This window comes from Elgaria multicarinata, chromosome 1 (assembly GCF_023053635.1).
Source record: "Elgaria multicarinata webbii isolate HBS135686 ecotype San Diego chromosome 1, rElgMul1.1.pri, whole genome shotgun sequence".
Taxonomy (NCBI): Eukaryota; Metazoa; Chordata; class Lepidosauria; order Squamata; family Anguidae; genus Elgaria; species Elgaria multicarinata.
In genome coordinates, this window is record NC_086171.1 from 179,764,522 (window position 1) to 179,777,666 (window position 13,145).

The 13,145-nt window shown below is 40.8% G+C and overlaps 1 protein-coding gene across 1 annotated transcript in view; it reads right to left on the reverse strand.

Moving 5' to 3' along the window:
• LOC134410957 (ubiquinol-cytochrome-c reductase complex assembly factor 1) overlaps positions 1–13,145 on the reverse strand; it is a 55,179-nt gene that overhangs the window by 18,664 nt on the left and 23,370 nt on the right. Inside the window, exon 7 of the mRNA XM_063144478.1 lies at positions 8,261–8,369. Coding sequence (XP_063000548.1) covers positions 8,261–8,369 — 109 coding nt within the window. The remainder of the gene's footprint in view (positions 1–8,260; positions 8,370–13,145) is intronic.

Genomic DNA, 13,145 nt, shown 5'->3' on the forward strand with positions numbered 1-13,145 from the left:
GGGATTATTTCCCCTGCCAATGGAGCCCTGCTGGGCTACAGCGGCCAGGGTTTCTGCTGCTCTTGCCTTGCAACTCTGTCAGTAGGGGAAATAAGCAATTAGTTGAGACTTCTTATATGAACGATCTGCCCTCCCCAGCCGGGCAGAGAAGGAAAAGGAGGAGGAAGAGAAGGGACAGCAGAAATAAGGGAATGAAAAGCAGGTAGCCCAGCCAATATTTGGGAATGGCCCAACTCACCACTGGCACGGAACTCAGAGGTTTACAAGTATACAAAGCAGACCGGGAGGCGTTTTCGCCCATCTAGCTGAGGCATTGGGGAGGGAGAAGGAAGGAGGCCAGGGAGGGCCGGGGATGCAGTGTAAGCTGTCCCCTCCCCTCCCAGCCACCCACCCACCAGCATGCCCCTTTCTCTCCTCTCTTGAGCTCGTATTTGCAAGCTTGTAGAGGCAGCTGGTGGGGGTCTCTCCACACTGGCTGTGAGGGGAAGAGGCAGGGAGGGGGAGTTCGACTCCGGGGTCTGAGGCCAGAGCATTGTCTCCAGTCTCGGATCCAGAAATCCCAAAAAACCTATGCCCGTCCACCCCGAGACACTGTCTAGGGGTCATAGGATTGTTCTCTGTGGTACTTCTATGTGTGGAGTCAGTGCACATCTAAATATCAATTGCTGGGTGATCTGCTGGCAATTCATAACCTCGCCATAAGCTTCTCAGAGGAATCTGGCTGGACACTGTGGACACAGAATACTGAGCAGGGCTCTTGTTCGAACAAGGGATTTAATTCATCAAGAGAGAAAACGGCCAATTTTTATAAATATTATATTATTGACAAGTCTCAGCAATTGAGTACAACTGTGGAGAGAAAGTGGAACCAAAGATAAGATAAGTTCTTTATATGAAATGTGAAAGAAATAGTAGAATTGCTTCATGTGGGGAGGAAGATGGAACGCAAAGGGGAAGAATGAAGGACAGAAAGCAGATCAGTTTTATCCGAGTTCTGTTTTAAGGATGCTTTTTCTATTTCCCCTGAGCTTATTTTTCACTTCTTAACTACAATTTCCCAAAGATCAGGTAAAGAACATTAGAGCTGAAAGTCAGCAACAAAGAAATGGTACTGGAGGCCAAATGTATGAAGCAGTGAGCTGCAACAAAGGAGGTAAAAAGCAACCGGCAGTAGAAAAAAGGAAGAAAGCAGCGATTAAGGAAAACTTTGAAAGAACAACGAGGAAGATATGATGAGAACCAGGGTATAATGAAACCGAAGAGAGCATAAAGACAGGAGAAGAGGATGATCCAGGATGTGACACACACGTATTCCAGGAGTAGGATGACAGGAAGTCGATCTTGATACACAGTACAGAGAAGATAATTTCAAATCCAGGTTAGATGAGTTTGAGTTGAATGAGCAGGTTGAAAGCCTGACTGACTGTTATTTCTCGGTTGGACTACTGCAACCTTCTTCTCACTGGCCTTCCTTCTTCTCACATCAGTCCGTTGGTTTCTGTTCACCACTCTGCTGCTAAGATCATCTTCTTGGCTCGCCGCTCTGACCATGTTACTCCACTTCTGAAATCTCTTCATTGGCTTCCAATTCACTCCAGAATCTAATATAAACTTCTCCTGTTGACCTACAAAGCTTTTCACTGTCTAGCTCCTTCCTATCTTTCCTCTCATCTCACACTATTGCCCCGCTTGTGCTCTTCGCTCCTCTGATGCCATGTTTCTCACCTGCCCAAGGGTCTCTACTTCCCTTGCTCGGCTTCGTCCATTTTCTTCTGCTGCCCCTTACGCCTGGAACGCTCTTCCAGAACATTTGAGAACTACAAGTTCAATCGCAGCTTTTAAAGCTCAGCTAAAAACTTTTCTTTTTTCTAAAGCTTTTAAAACTTGATTTTGTTCTGACTTTTATACTGTTAGTTTTACTCTACCCTGTGCCTGTTTGGTGCATTCTCTTCCCCTTCTTATTGTTTTATTATGATTTTATTAGAATGTAAGCCTATGCGGCAGGGTTTTGCTATTTTATTGTTTTACTCTGTACAGCACCATGTACACTGATGGTGCTATATAAAAAAATAATAATAATAAGGATCAAGTTGAGAATTATTAGAGAAGTGTAAGGGCTTGAGAAAGGACAACAGGTTCAAAAACTTTACAGGGGGGGGGAGATTGTTCACAAAAGAGAGTTATTTTAAAGAAATGGAAGGCTCAATCATGACACCCCAGTGCTGTGTTGGAAGTACCCAGGTGATCAGACACAGAGTGAATAACACCATCACAGCTCCTTCATATCTGGCTATACCTTTAGGGCAGTACAGCTCCCCATACTTTGCAGATGATGTAAATTCTATGTGACCTTTCATAGACGTACTATGGATGAATAGCCTTTTCATTGTAACCAGTGAGCTACCCACCACTGCTTATACCAGCTCATCTTCCAGCCACTAGGAACTGACCTTTTGAAGGATGGAATCAATGTCTATTTCAGATAAATGTGGCTTTGGTGGAGGCAATTCCAAGAAAACTATACAAGCCACCCTCAACCATACTGACTTACTGATTCAGCTGGGCTGGCTCTACCGGTGAACATTATAGCTCTAACCACAAGTAGGACAGGAGGCACACAACAGATAGAACTATAAAATGGAAGCATTCAGTATATAGTGTGGGATCCAGGCACAGCACGTGATCCCTTTCTTTTGGTTTGCCATTTCCTGCATTGAGATGGAGGGGATGGTGCTCATTAACTGGAACTCTGGTGGCTAAATTGTTGTTCAGAAATTTAGCCAATGGAAATCCACAGTGAAGGAAAGACGCGCTTCCAGTCAAGGCAGATCTCTGGGCTTCTGACTTTATTTTTAGTATTTTAGTATTAAAAATGCCAAAGCTAAGGCCATCCTGTTCTAACATCCATACAGCCTGATGGCAGCATTTTGCCTAATGTGGTGTAGCTACATGCTGAAACCAAACACTGGATTAGAAATGAGAGGAGGAACAGTAGAATTTAAAGAGGCGGGGAATAAAAGACAAGATGAACACATTCATCTTGTGGATATGGCTCTAGAGGACGGCTCTAGTAGTTTCTCTAGTTGTTTCTTGACCCACACACTCCCTGCTTTGCTTTGAGTCAGGAGATCCGGGTTCTAGTCCCCACTTGGCCATGGAAGCCCACTGGGTGACTTTGGGCCAGTCACAGACTCTCACCCCAACCTACCTCACAGGGTGGTTGTTGTGAGGATAAAATGGAGAGGAAGAGGTTTATGTACACCGTGTTGGGTTCCTTGGAGGAAAAAAGGTGGGATATAAATGTAATAATAATAATAATAATAATGAGGAGGAGGAGGAGGAGGAGGAGGAGGAGGAGGAGGAGGAGGAGGAGACTATGACTTTATATTAGCTTTTAGTGCTACAGCTCCTATTACTATGGGACACATCAAGTTGTATACTGGGGGCAGAGAAAGGTGCAAAGGGAGTGCAGGTTTTATTTCAATTAGATGTAGAATATCAAGCCAGATTCTCCTTTCAGCTTCACTGGTGTAAAATGAAGTAACTCCAGTAAAGTTCAGCCGATCCACTCCAGAGTAACTGTAGGTAGAATAGGGGCTACTGTGTATAAATAGCTCCAGCTAAAATATAACAAAGACTTCATTGTACTCCACAGTGCAGAGCCAATAAATGAATTCAAGAGACACTTAGATGTGTTTCTGGAAAAGGAGGGGGGCTGAGTGGTCTGGTGGGAAAGCAGGAAGGTGGGATTAAGATAAATTAAAATGTGGTTGGCATTTTGGGCTGGACGGCCCCTTCCTGCTCCTATCATCTTTTAAAAGCTGTACGCTTTTAAAACAGCCTCAGCTACAAATCAGGATTTTACACTGAACAAACAAGTCTTGTACACTGTGGGATTAGAGAGTCCCTCCAACATGAGAGCAAGGATTTTATTTAAAAAAATACATTTATTTGCCATCAGGAATTCTTATTTCAAATGTGATCTTAACTCATGTTTTCTACAGCATCCAAGTGTCTGTATAGAAAGAAAGAGATTTTACTAGGGTTTAGAGATTGGGAGCAGGCTGTAGGGACCCCTCTCTCTAGTTTGGTATAGCACACAACCACCATGAACCAGGAATGCTCCAAAAATTCACTTTGATAATGAAGTTTTCAATCAGGATTCTCAATGCTAGTTTAAGAAGCATTATGGAAATCATTTTGATGGAGATTGGTGAATTCTGTAGAAACGTAAGATATGTTTCTGGAAAAGGAAGGTCCTGAGTGGTCCAGTGGAACAGCAAACCAGGGAGAATTGAAACAAAGGAAGGACAAAGAGTGTGCAGCCCCACAGCAGGCTCCCAAAACCCTAGTTAATTTTTACTTTGGCAGAAAGTTTACAGCTACATTTAGGCAACTATATATCTTTATTAAGCCAAAATATGCATGAGCTTTTTGCCTGTGCACACAGCCCCCTTGCGGTAAGCTGCAATTAAGCAAGGAAGTCTCTAATTAACCATAGTTTCCAATTTGTCCCAACTGGGAAACTGTGGTTGCCATCTTTGGAACATGCCAGGACATTAAACCAACTTCAAACCATGGTTCAATATAACTAGCTTGTTCCAAGTGGCAACCGTAGTTTACTGTGTTTAATGAGAGACTTCCTATTTCAATTGCAGCTCGTGTGATGGGAGAAAAGAAGATTCTTGGTGCCCAACCAAAAGGCTTGAGCACATTTTGACTTAGAAAGCTGAGACATGATTGTCTGAACCAGGCCTATGTCTATCTCACTCAGTTACATATCAAGGCCTACAACATCATCATCATCATCCTAATAACAACAACACATTTCAGATGATGCTTTAAGAATGATCAGATGACTTCGATTTTATCTTTCAAGCAGCAATGTATCAGATTTTAGCTAGAATGTAAGCAGCGTTTTCACTCTCTGTCTCTGTATCTTCCTAGCACTTTGGGCAACTCAGGGCTGTAAGATGCAAGCAGAAACAAGGGCAGAGCGAGATCAAAAGGAAATCTTTTATCGAGCCTAATGTTTCTATTAACACTCTGAATCACTGCATCAAGCCAATTTTCATGCTTGTTTTTAAGTTTGGTAGAAAAGTCACAAGTGGAAAAATTAAGTAAAGAACACTGGTTAGCCACAAAACTGGACACACCTGGCTTCATAACCACCAAAAGAAACTGACTTCATTAGTTCTAGGGGCAGCAGAGTAAAATTTATATATGAAATCTGCCTGCACCAGTAGAATTGCTGAGGCCAAAGGCTTTCTTTCTGTTTTTACAGCTGTGTCAAGTTTTGGTTCCCACTCTTGCCAACAATCAAGAGTGTTGAAGGAGCCCAGGTTAAAGGGTCCCAAAACTTTGCAGCCGAGATTCAAATTGCAACAATTTTAGCAGCTAGTCTATGAATTAATATACTGTTTAAAACTACAATAAGCATAAATTTAGAGTGAAAATGCAGTGCGTTGCATTGGTTCAAACCATAATATCCTTACAACTGTAATACCAGATGGCACATTCTAGCTCTAAACAAAGCTGCCAGTTCTGAAAGAGATAATTTTAACATCCATTTTTCTCCATTAGCTGTACTAACTACATATTGCCAACTATGAAAGCCAGTTGAAATATTTAACTTGTCTCTTTCCCCTCCCCACAAATTATCTCCCTTTCATTTTTCTTCAACGAAGTTATCTTTCAAAAGTATTCCATTTACTGTGAGCCTTATAACAAGCTTTTCATAAACAAGCTTTTCATCATGTATAAGTATAGTGGAACTTCCCTGTAATTGTCATGACACTATTAGGTCTATCATCCATGATAGCAATTTGTAGCTGTGAAATAACCCATTTATACTGCAGAGAAAAACTCAAAATTAGTAGATCTCAAATAATTTTTGGAAGTCAAAAGTTCCTCTTTAAATTAGTAAATTCAATCTCCATCTCAGCCCAGGAATGGAATGGGCATTCTTTCCTTTGAGGCAGATTAACTTCTTTGCCAGAAATTATTTACGTAAAAGTAAGACCTACTGTTTTGTAGAGCAAAGTCTTCTGTTGTTGTTGTTTTTAGATTAACAGAGCAGAAAAACTATGGGATCTGCTTCATTACTTGTTGAGAATAATAAAAATTCTTAGGCAATACTAATAGAAATTCTTATATTTGTACTTTTTGTATCAGAAGATATATATTGCTAAAAAATGTCTGAGCCTGTTCGCATATCACGAGACTCCACAAGGGCTTAACTTACACCCATGGGGAATACAAAATTAAGTTCTTACTAGAAGTTACTATCCTTAATTTGGGTTAAGCTACTTATAACCAAGTTAGTAATGGCTAACTTTAATTGGGTCACAGCCACTGTGGGTTTAAGATATTTTTTTGACCCCAGAAGAATCAATTAATTGATAGCTTGTCCTTTATTAATACTCTCACTTTTTTTAGTCCTAATTCTTAAAATAATGGGACTTCTTCTTGAAAGAAGTTAGATTGGCCCCATCCACAATGGTTTTCAAGTGGCAGTTAAAAACATCTTTATTTCATCTGGCTTTTTAATATCTTTAATAATGAGCTTGAAGGTTTAACTTTTCCGTTGTCATTGGTCATCAAGTTCTGGTCCTAACAATGTTCACGGTTTTAAATGTTTTAATGGTTTTAATGTTATTGTAAACTGCCCTTGTTAAACCGGAAGAACTATCTAGGAATGTTCTTATGAATAAATAAATAATTTGCATTCTGAAGTAAAGCTTAGTACAGTTTCAATCACATGAAATCTCATTAGAATATGAATAACTCAGGCAAAATTGACTGTGAAATGATGCCTCTATAGATATGCAAACTTTTTATCTTTATAAAACAATGTGTTTCTCAGGTAAGAAATAACAATGGGTAGTATCCAATTGTGTCTATGCATTCATGAGACCCACCTCTCAAGCGACAGAGCTTTGGCACTTCTAAAAATAACCCAAAACTAGCAGAAATGGTAGTTTCTGGAATGGTTCAGGTCAGCAGAAGGGAGCAGGGTATGAGTGCTTCCACTTGTTTTCATGGTTATTTTAGAAGCGCCAAAGCCCAGTTATACAAGTGATGGGTCCCATTTGTGCAACAGAACCTGCAGAAGCTGAGCAGCTCTGTTGGATACTGCCCAATGCTTTGTATCTTACAATTATTTACAGATAGTTGGCAGAGTTATGGCTAAGAAAGAAAAATAACACAGAGAATATTTCCTGGTAATGCTAGGAATTTTTGCCTTCCTCTTTATTGCATGGCAGGCTTGGCTGTTTAAATCTTCTTGGTAAAACTCCCCAAACTTAGCATATTTTCAGAAACCATAATCAAAGCTACACTGATGGTATTTTAACTTTTTGTAACGTATTGCTTGATTAGCCACTTGTTAGTCTGCCAGCTCTGAGTAATTGGACCTTCCTATGTTCCAACCTCTGCTTACTACAATTATGTCTTGTCATAGGCTGCATACTTTTCTTATGAGCTTGCCTTCAGGTGACCCTAAGAGCAGCAAGTTTACTTTTAATTCTCAGATTTGAAGTTATGGATATCTAAGAGAAAGGCATACACAGCTTTAAAGCAACCACTGAAGTCAAAGTAACTTTCCCCTGTAAATTAGAGGTGGGGACCTGTAGCCTCCACATGTTTTTGGAGGCCAAATCCCATCAGCCCCAGTCAACATGGCACATGGTCAGGGATGATGGGAGTTGTAGTCAAACATCTGAAGGGCCATGGGTTCCCCGTCCTTGCAGTAAGTGGTCAGAATGGAATTTAATCCATCAAGAATAAGACACATGCAAGAAGTAGAGGCATATCCGGAAAACATTAAATCACTGCATGATGCCATTTGGGGGGCAACAAAAAGTCACCGGCCAATCCTAGCGTTACCTCATTTGCCAGCCCGTTCTTCCATAGTTGCAAGTCACCGACTAATCTGGAACAACTGTTTTAGGAGCACATGTCAATGATTACATATTAGCTGTAGCAGCTATTCCAAAGTGAAGCAAGAGATTTAAATTCAGCCTAACTTGGAAATTTATGGTTAGCTGTACTTGTGCATAGGAACAGACTAGTGGCAACATCTCCTGCTCCCTGTCTTAACTTGGTCACCGATCTGAATGTATGAAATGGTACACTCTTAGATGGACCATTGAGACCATGGCTAGTTCCATCGCAGTTCTGAAGCACTGGCCTTTTGACATACTAAAATATAAGATAAATTGATCAATAAACGAATCTGTACCAGACAAAGACTACTCACCCCCATGACCTTCCCACGCTGCTCAATATCTTCCCACATAGAATGAACTATATAGCGACACATGTATTTCCCTGCTCGGCCCTCTTGCTTCAGTCGTACTAAACACATCCTGGAGGAAAACAAAGGAAATGTATTTGCCTTAAAGATTCCAGAAATCTTGAGTTTAAGAGTAGAGAGTATGAGAAGTACAAGGGAAGATTTAAAAAAACCCAGCGATACAGAGAAAGAAAAGTAATATCTGCCTCTGCTAGGTCAAGATTTAATTCTATATTTAAAAAACAAGAATATTAATTTCCTATTATCATCAACCACTTCCAATTATGGTCTCTTACTCACATATAGGACACCTAGCAGAACAGTCCAATTAACTTCCAGCACAATTATTGTACTGAGTTTTTTCCCCATTCAACATCTTGAAAAAGGTATCTTTCGATAGTATCAAGGAAGACTGTAAGCTTCTTGAGGACGGGGACCTGTGTGTGTGTGTGTGTGTGTGTGTGTGTGTGTGTGTGTGTGTGTGTGTGTCTTATTAACCTTTTGTTCCGTGGTGGTGTCATATTAACAATGCTAAAAAGGAGGCTCCAAAAGTAACACAGACTAAGGACTGTGAGCTAGCACTTATGGGGCAAGAAGCCATGTTTTTCAGGTTGCACTTAGCCCAACGCTTGAAAAGCCGCCGCTGTGTATTTGGATGCACAGTGCTGTCACAGAGCAGTTTAGCAGCACCCAGAGTGAGGTCATGGAATCTGTGGAGTTTATTTTTTTGAAAAACAGTACCTCGTTTACTACAACTGCCACTTGAGGTTAAAATGACATAGATTTTCTAACTAGATCAACACAGCTGCAAAACCCTTTATTGTTTTACATTAAGGCCATGTTTTAATATTCAATTATTCAACGGCCAAGCTATCTTTGATTGTACAGAAGCTTTGCTGTAAAGACGTATTAATTTCTGGGGCAAAAAGATTCAAAGCATTATTTAAAAATTGTATCTTAGAAACTTTATAGATCAAGGGCATGTCTACACCAGCCCTATATCCCGGGATCGTCCCAGGTTCGTTCCTGTGCATCCAAATGCCACACAGGGGATCCCAGGAGCAGGCAGGGATGATCTCACCATATTCCTGGGATAACCCTTAGGTGTAGAAAGGGCCCAAGTCTGTTCTATTTGATTTCCTAAATTCAAATCAAGTATATTTATGCAACTTGTCCTGTCTCCATCACAGGTAAGTTTACCCTTTGATCTAGTGCTGGGATCTTTTCCTGGTGCACATGAAACATGACTATATTTTATTACACTTATAATCCACCCTACATCCATGGGAGGGGCCATAGCTCAGAGAGGAGTTGTAGCTCAATGATAAAGCACATGCTTTGCATGCAGAAGGTCTTAAGTTCCATCACTGGCTTCAAGTTGTTGCTTCATGTGCCTTCAAGAATACCGTAGTCTCTTATGTTTGCAAGTTTGATATCTATAGACTCAATATTAAATATTTATTTCAATTTTATTGTGCTGTTTTATTGTTATTTTTTCATTGCTACCCCTTGCCCTCCTAACCTATACGTAGGTAGAGATATAGAATGAGATCAAAAGATTTATCTTTTACAACTGTATTAATTATATACTTTGTTCATTTTGTAAATATTTCTAATTACAATTATGATTTCTAACATGACTTGGAAAATGAAGTATTTCTGTGTTTTCTTTTAGGATCAGTCTTTATCTCCAGTGGGTTTTCTACCGTAGTTTGGGCAGATGTACAATCATACGTAGGTCTACAAGCAATATTGCAAGTTTACACTTTCTTCAGAACTAGCATCCATTCTACGGAACTAGCAATATTTCTCTGTAATTAGAAAATATGCTAAACTACAAAATGTAGCCATACCAATGGGAGAAATTATTCAAAATATCAATACACTTTAAACCAACAACACAACTGTGACCCTGTTCAGACGACATGCATTGAGCAGGGGGTTGGACTAGATGGCCTTGTAGGACCCTTCCAACTCTGTTATTCTATGATTCTATGATTCTAAGCAATGGTGGTTAAGCACTTTGGGCTAAACATTATGGCTTAGTATGTCATGTGAACCATTCCTAACCATGGTGGCTACAGAACCATGCTATAAACAAGCTCAGTAACCATGTCCTGCAAAAGGGTTAGTGGCCTAACCATGGCTGAGCGTGTTGTCTGAACAGGGCCTCCTGTGTAACACAGTCCAGCCCTCAGATAGATGTTGATGCCATCACAAGGATGGAGATAGAAATGCATTTGTGTACAGCAGAAGCATTCACACTTGCACCTTCTCAAACCTTGGAATTCCACCATAATTGCGTAAAACACACCTGCGCAGATGGACTCGAACCACCTCTATGGTCACAGACTTTGGCCCCGTTCGGAAGACACCTTAAACCCTGGCTTTAACCATGGTGGTCAAGCCAGAAAGCCAGGCTGGGTTCAGAAGACACCTTAAACCACAGCTTTAACCACGGTGAATAAAGCAGAAAGCCTTATTCACCATTGTTAAAGCCATGGTTTAAGGTGTCTTCTGAACACAGCCTGGTTTTCTGGCTTAACCACCATGGTTAAAGCTATGGTTTAAGGTGTCTTCTGAACAGACCCATTATTGCATCATGGGGTCTGGATTTATGTGTGGAGTACTAGGAAATGTACTAACTTGATACCCACATCATCATTCCCTTCTGTTCACAGTCCTTTTCCTGTCTGATATCAAGCACTCAGGACACAATACTATGCATGTTTAGACAGAAAAAAATCCCCACAACTCCCAGCATTCTCCAGCCAAACAATACCTCAGTGATGAAGCACATGCTTTTCAGTCAGAAGGTCCTAGGTTCAATCCCTCACATATCACCAATTGAAGAACATCAGGTAGGATGCCTGGTAAAATACCTTGGAGAGCAACTGTCAGTCACAGTGGACAGCACTGTGCACCACATTTTTCCTATTTGTCTTTGTCCCTTCTCATTTCTCCTTGTTTTTTAAATGTCCCACTGATTAGGGTTTTTTTTAAAAAAAACTTCTATCAATCTCCAATCATGATTGTAAAGGCATAGTGTTTTTAATTTTTATTATATATTTTAGGCTCTATTCTTGCCCTCACTTCCTTTTCATAGAATCATAGAACAGCAGAGTTGGAAGAGGCCTATAAGACCATTGAGTCCAAGCCCTTGCTCAAAGCAGGAATCCACCTTAAAGCATCACTGACAGATGCTTGTCCAGCTACCTCTTGAATGCCTCAAGTGTGGGAGAGCCCACGACCTCCCTAATTGGTTCCATTGTCATACTGCTCTAACAGTCAGGAAGTTTTTCCTGATGTCCAAAAGGAATCTGGCTTCCTGTAACTTGAGCCCATTATTCCGTGTCCTGCACTCTAGAATGATCGAGAAGAGATCCTGGCCCTCCTCTGTGTGGCAACTTTTCAAGTATTTGAAGAGTGCTAGCATGTCTCCCCCTCAGTCTTCTCTTCTCAAGGCTAAATATACCCAGTTCTTTCATTCTCTCCTTATAGGGTTTGTTTCCAGACCTCTAATCATCCTTGTTGCCCTCCTCTGAACCCCATCCAGCTTGTCTGCATCCTTCTTGAAGTGTGGTGCCCAGAACTGGATACAATATTCAAGATGAGGCCTAACCAATGCCAAATACAGGGGAACAAGTACTTCACATGATTTGGAAGCTATACTTCTATTAATGCATCCCAAAATAGCATTTGCTTTTTTTTGCAGCCTCATCACACTGTTCGCTCATATTCAGCTTGTGATCTACAACAATTCCAATATGCTTCTTGCTTATAGTGTCCTCCATCTTGTATCTGTGCATTTGGTTTCTTTTTCCTAGGTGTAGAACTTCGCATTTTTCCCTATTAAATTTCATTCTGTTGTTTTCAGCCCAGCGCTCCAGCCTATCAAAATCACTTTGAAGTTTCCTTCTGTCTTCCAAGGTATTAGCTATTCCACCCAATTTTGTGCCATATGCAAATTTGATAAGCATTCCCTGCACCTCCTCATCCAAGTAATTTATAAAAATGTTGAAGAACACTGGGCCCAGGACTGAGCCCTACGACACCCTGCTTGTTACCTCCCCCCAGTTTGAGAAGGTACCATTTATTAGCACTCCTTGAGTCCAATTCTGTAGCCAACTATGGATCCACCTAATAGTTGTTCCATCTAGCCCACTTTTAACTAGTTTGCTGATCAGAATGTAACGTTGTACTTTGTCAAAAGCTTTGCTGAAGTCAAGATATATTATGTCCACAGCATTCCCACAATCTACATGGGAGGTTACCTGATCAAGGAATGAGATCAGATTAGTCTGGTAGGATTTGTTCTTGACAAATCCATGCTGGCTTCTTGTAATCACTGCATTGTTTTCAATGTGCTTACAGAACGACATCTTTATAATCTGCTCCAAAATTTTCCTAGGGATTTATGTCAGACACACTGGTCTATAATTCCCAGGTGCCTCCTTTTTGAAGATAGGGACAACATTAGCCCTTCTCCAGTTGTCCGGCACTTCACCCATCTTCCATGATTTTGCAAAGATAATAGACAGTGGTACTGAGAGTTCTTCTGCCAACTCCTTTATTACTCTAGGATGCAGTTCATCAGGCCCTGGAGATCTGAACTCGTTCAAAGAAATTAGGTGTTCCTTGACCGTTTGTTTATCAATCTCAAACTGCAAGCCTTCCCCTTCAGCTTGTTCTTCACTTTTGCCAGGGGGGTCATAGACCCGATTTTGGGAGAAGACTGAGCCAAGTAGGAATTCAGTATTTTGGCATTTTCTTTATCATCCGTTATCAATTTGCCATTCTCATTAAGCAGTTGAACCACTGTTTCTTTCCTGTCTTTTACTATGCACAT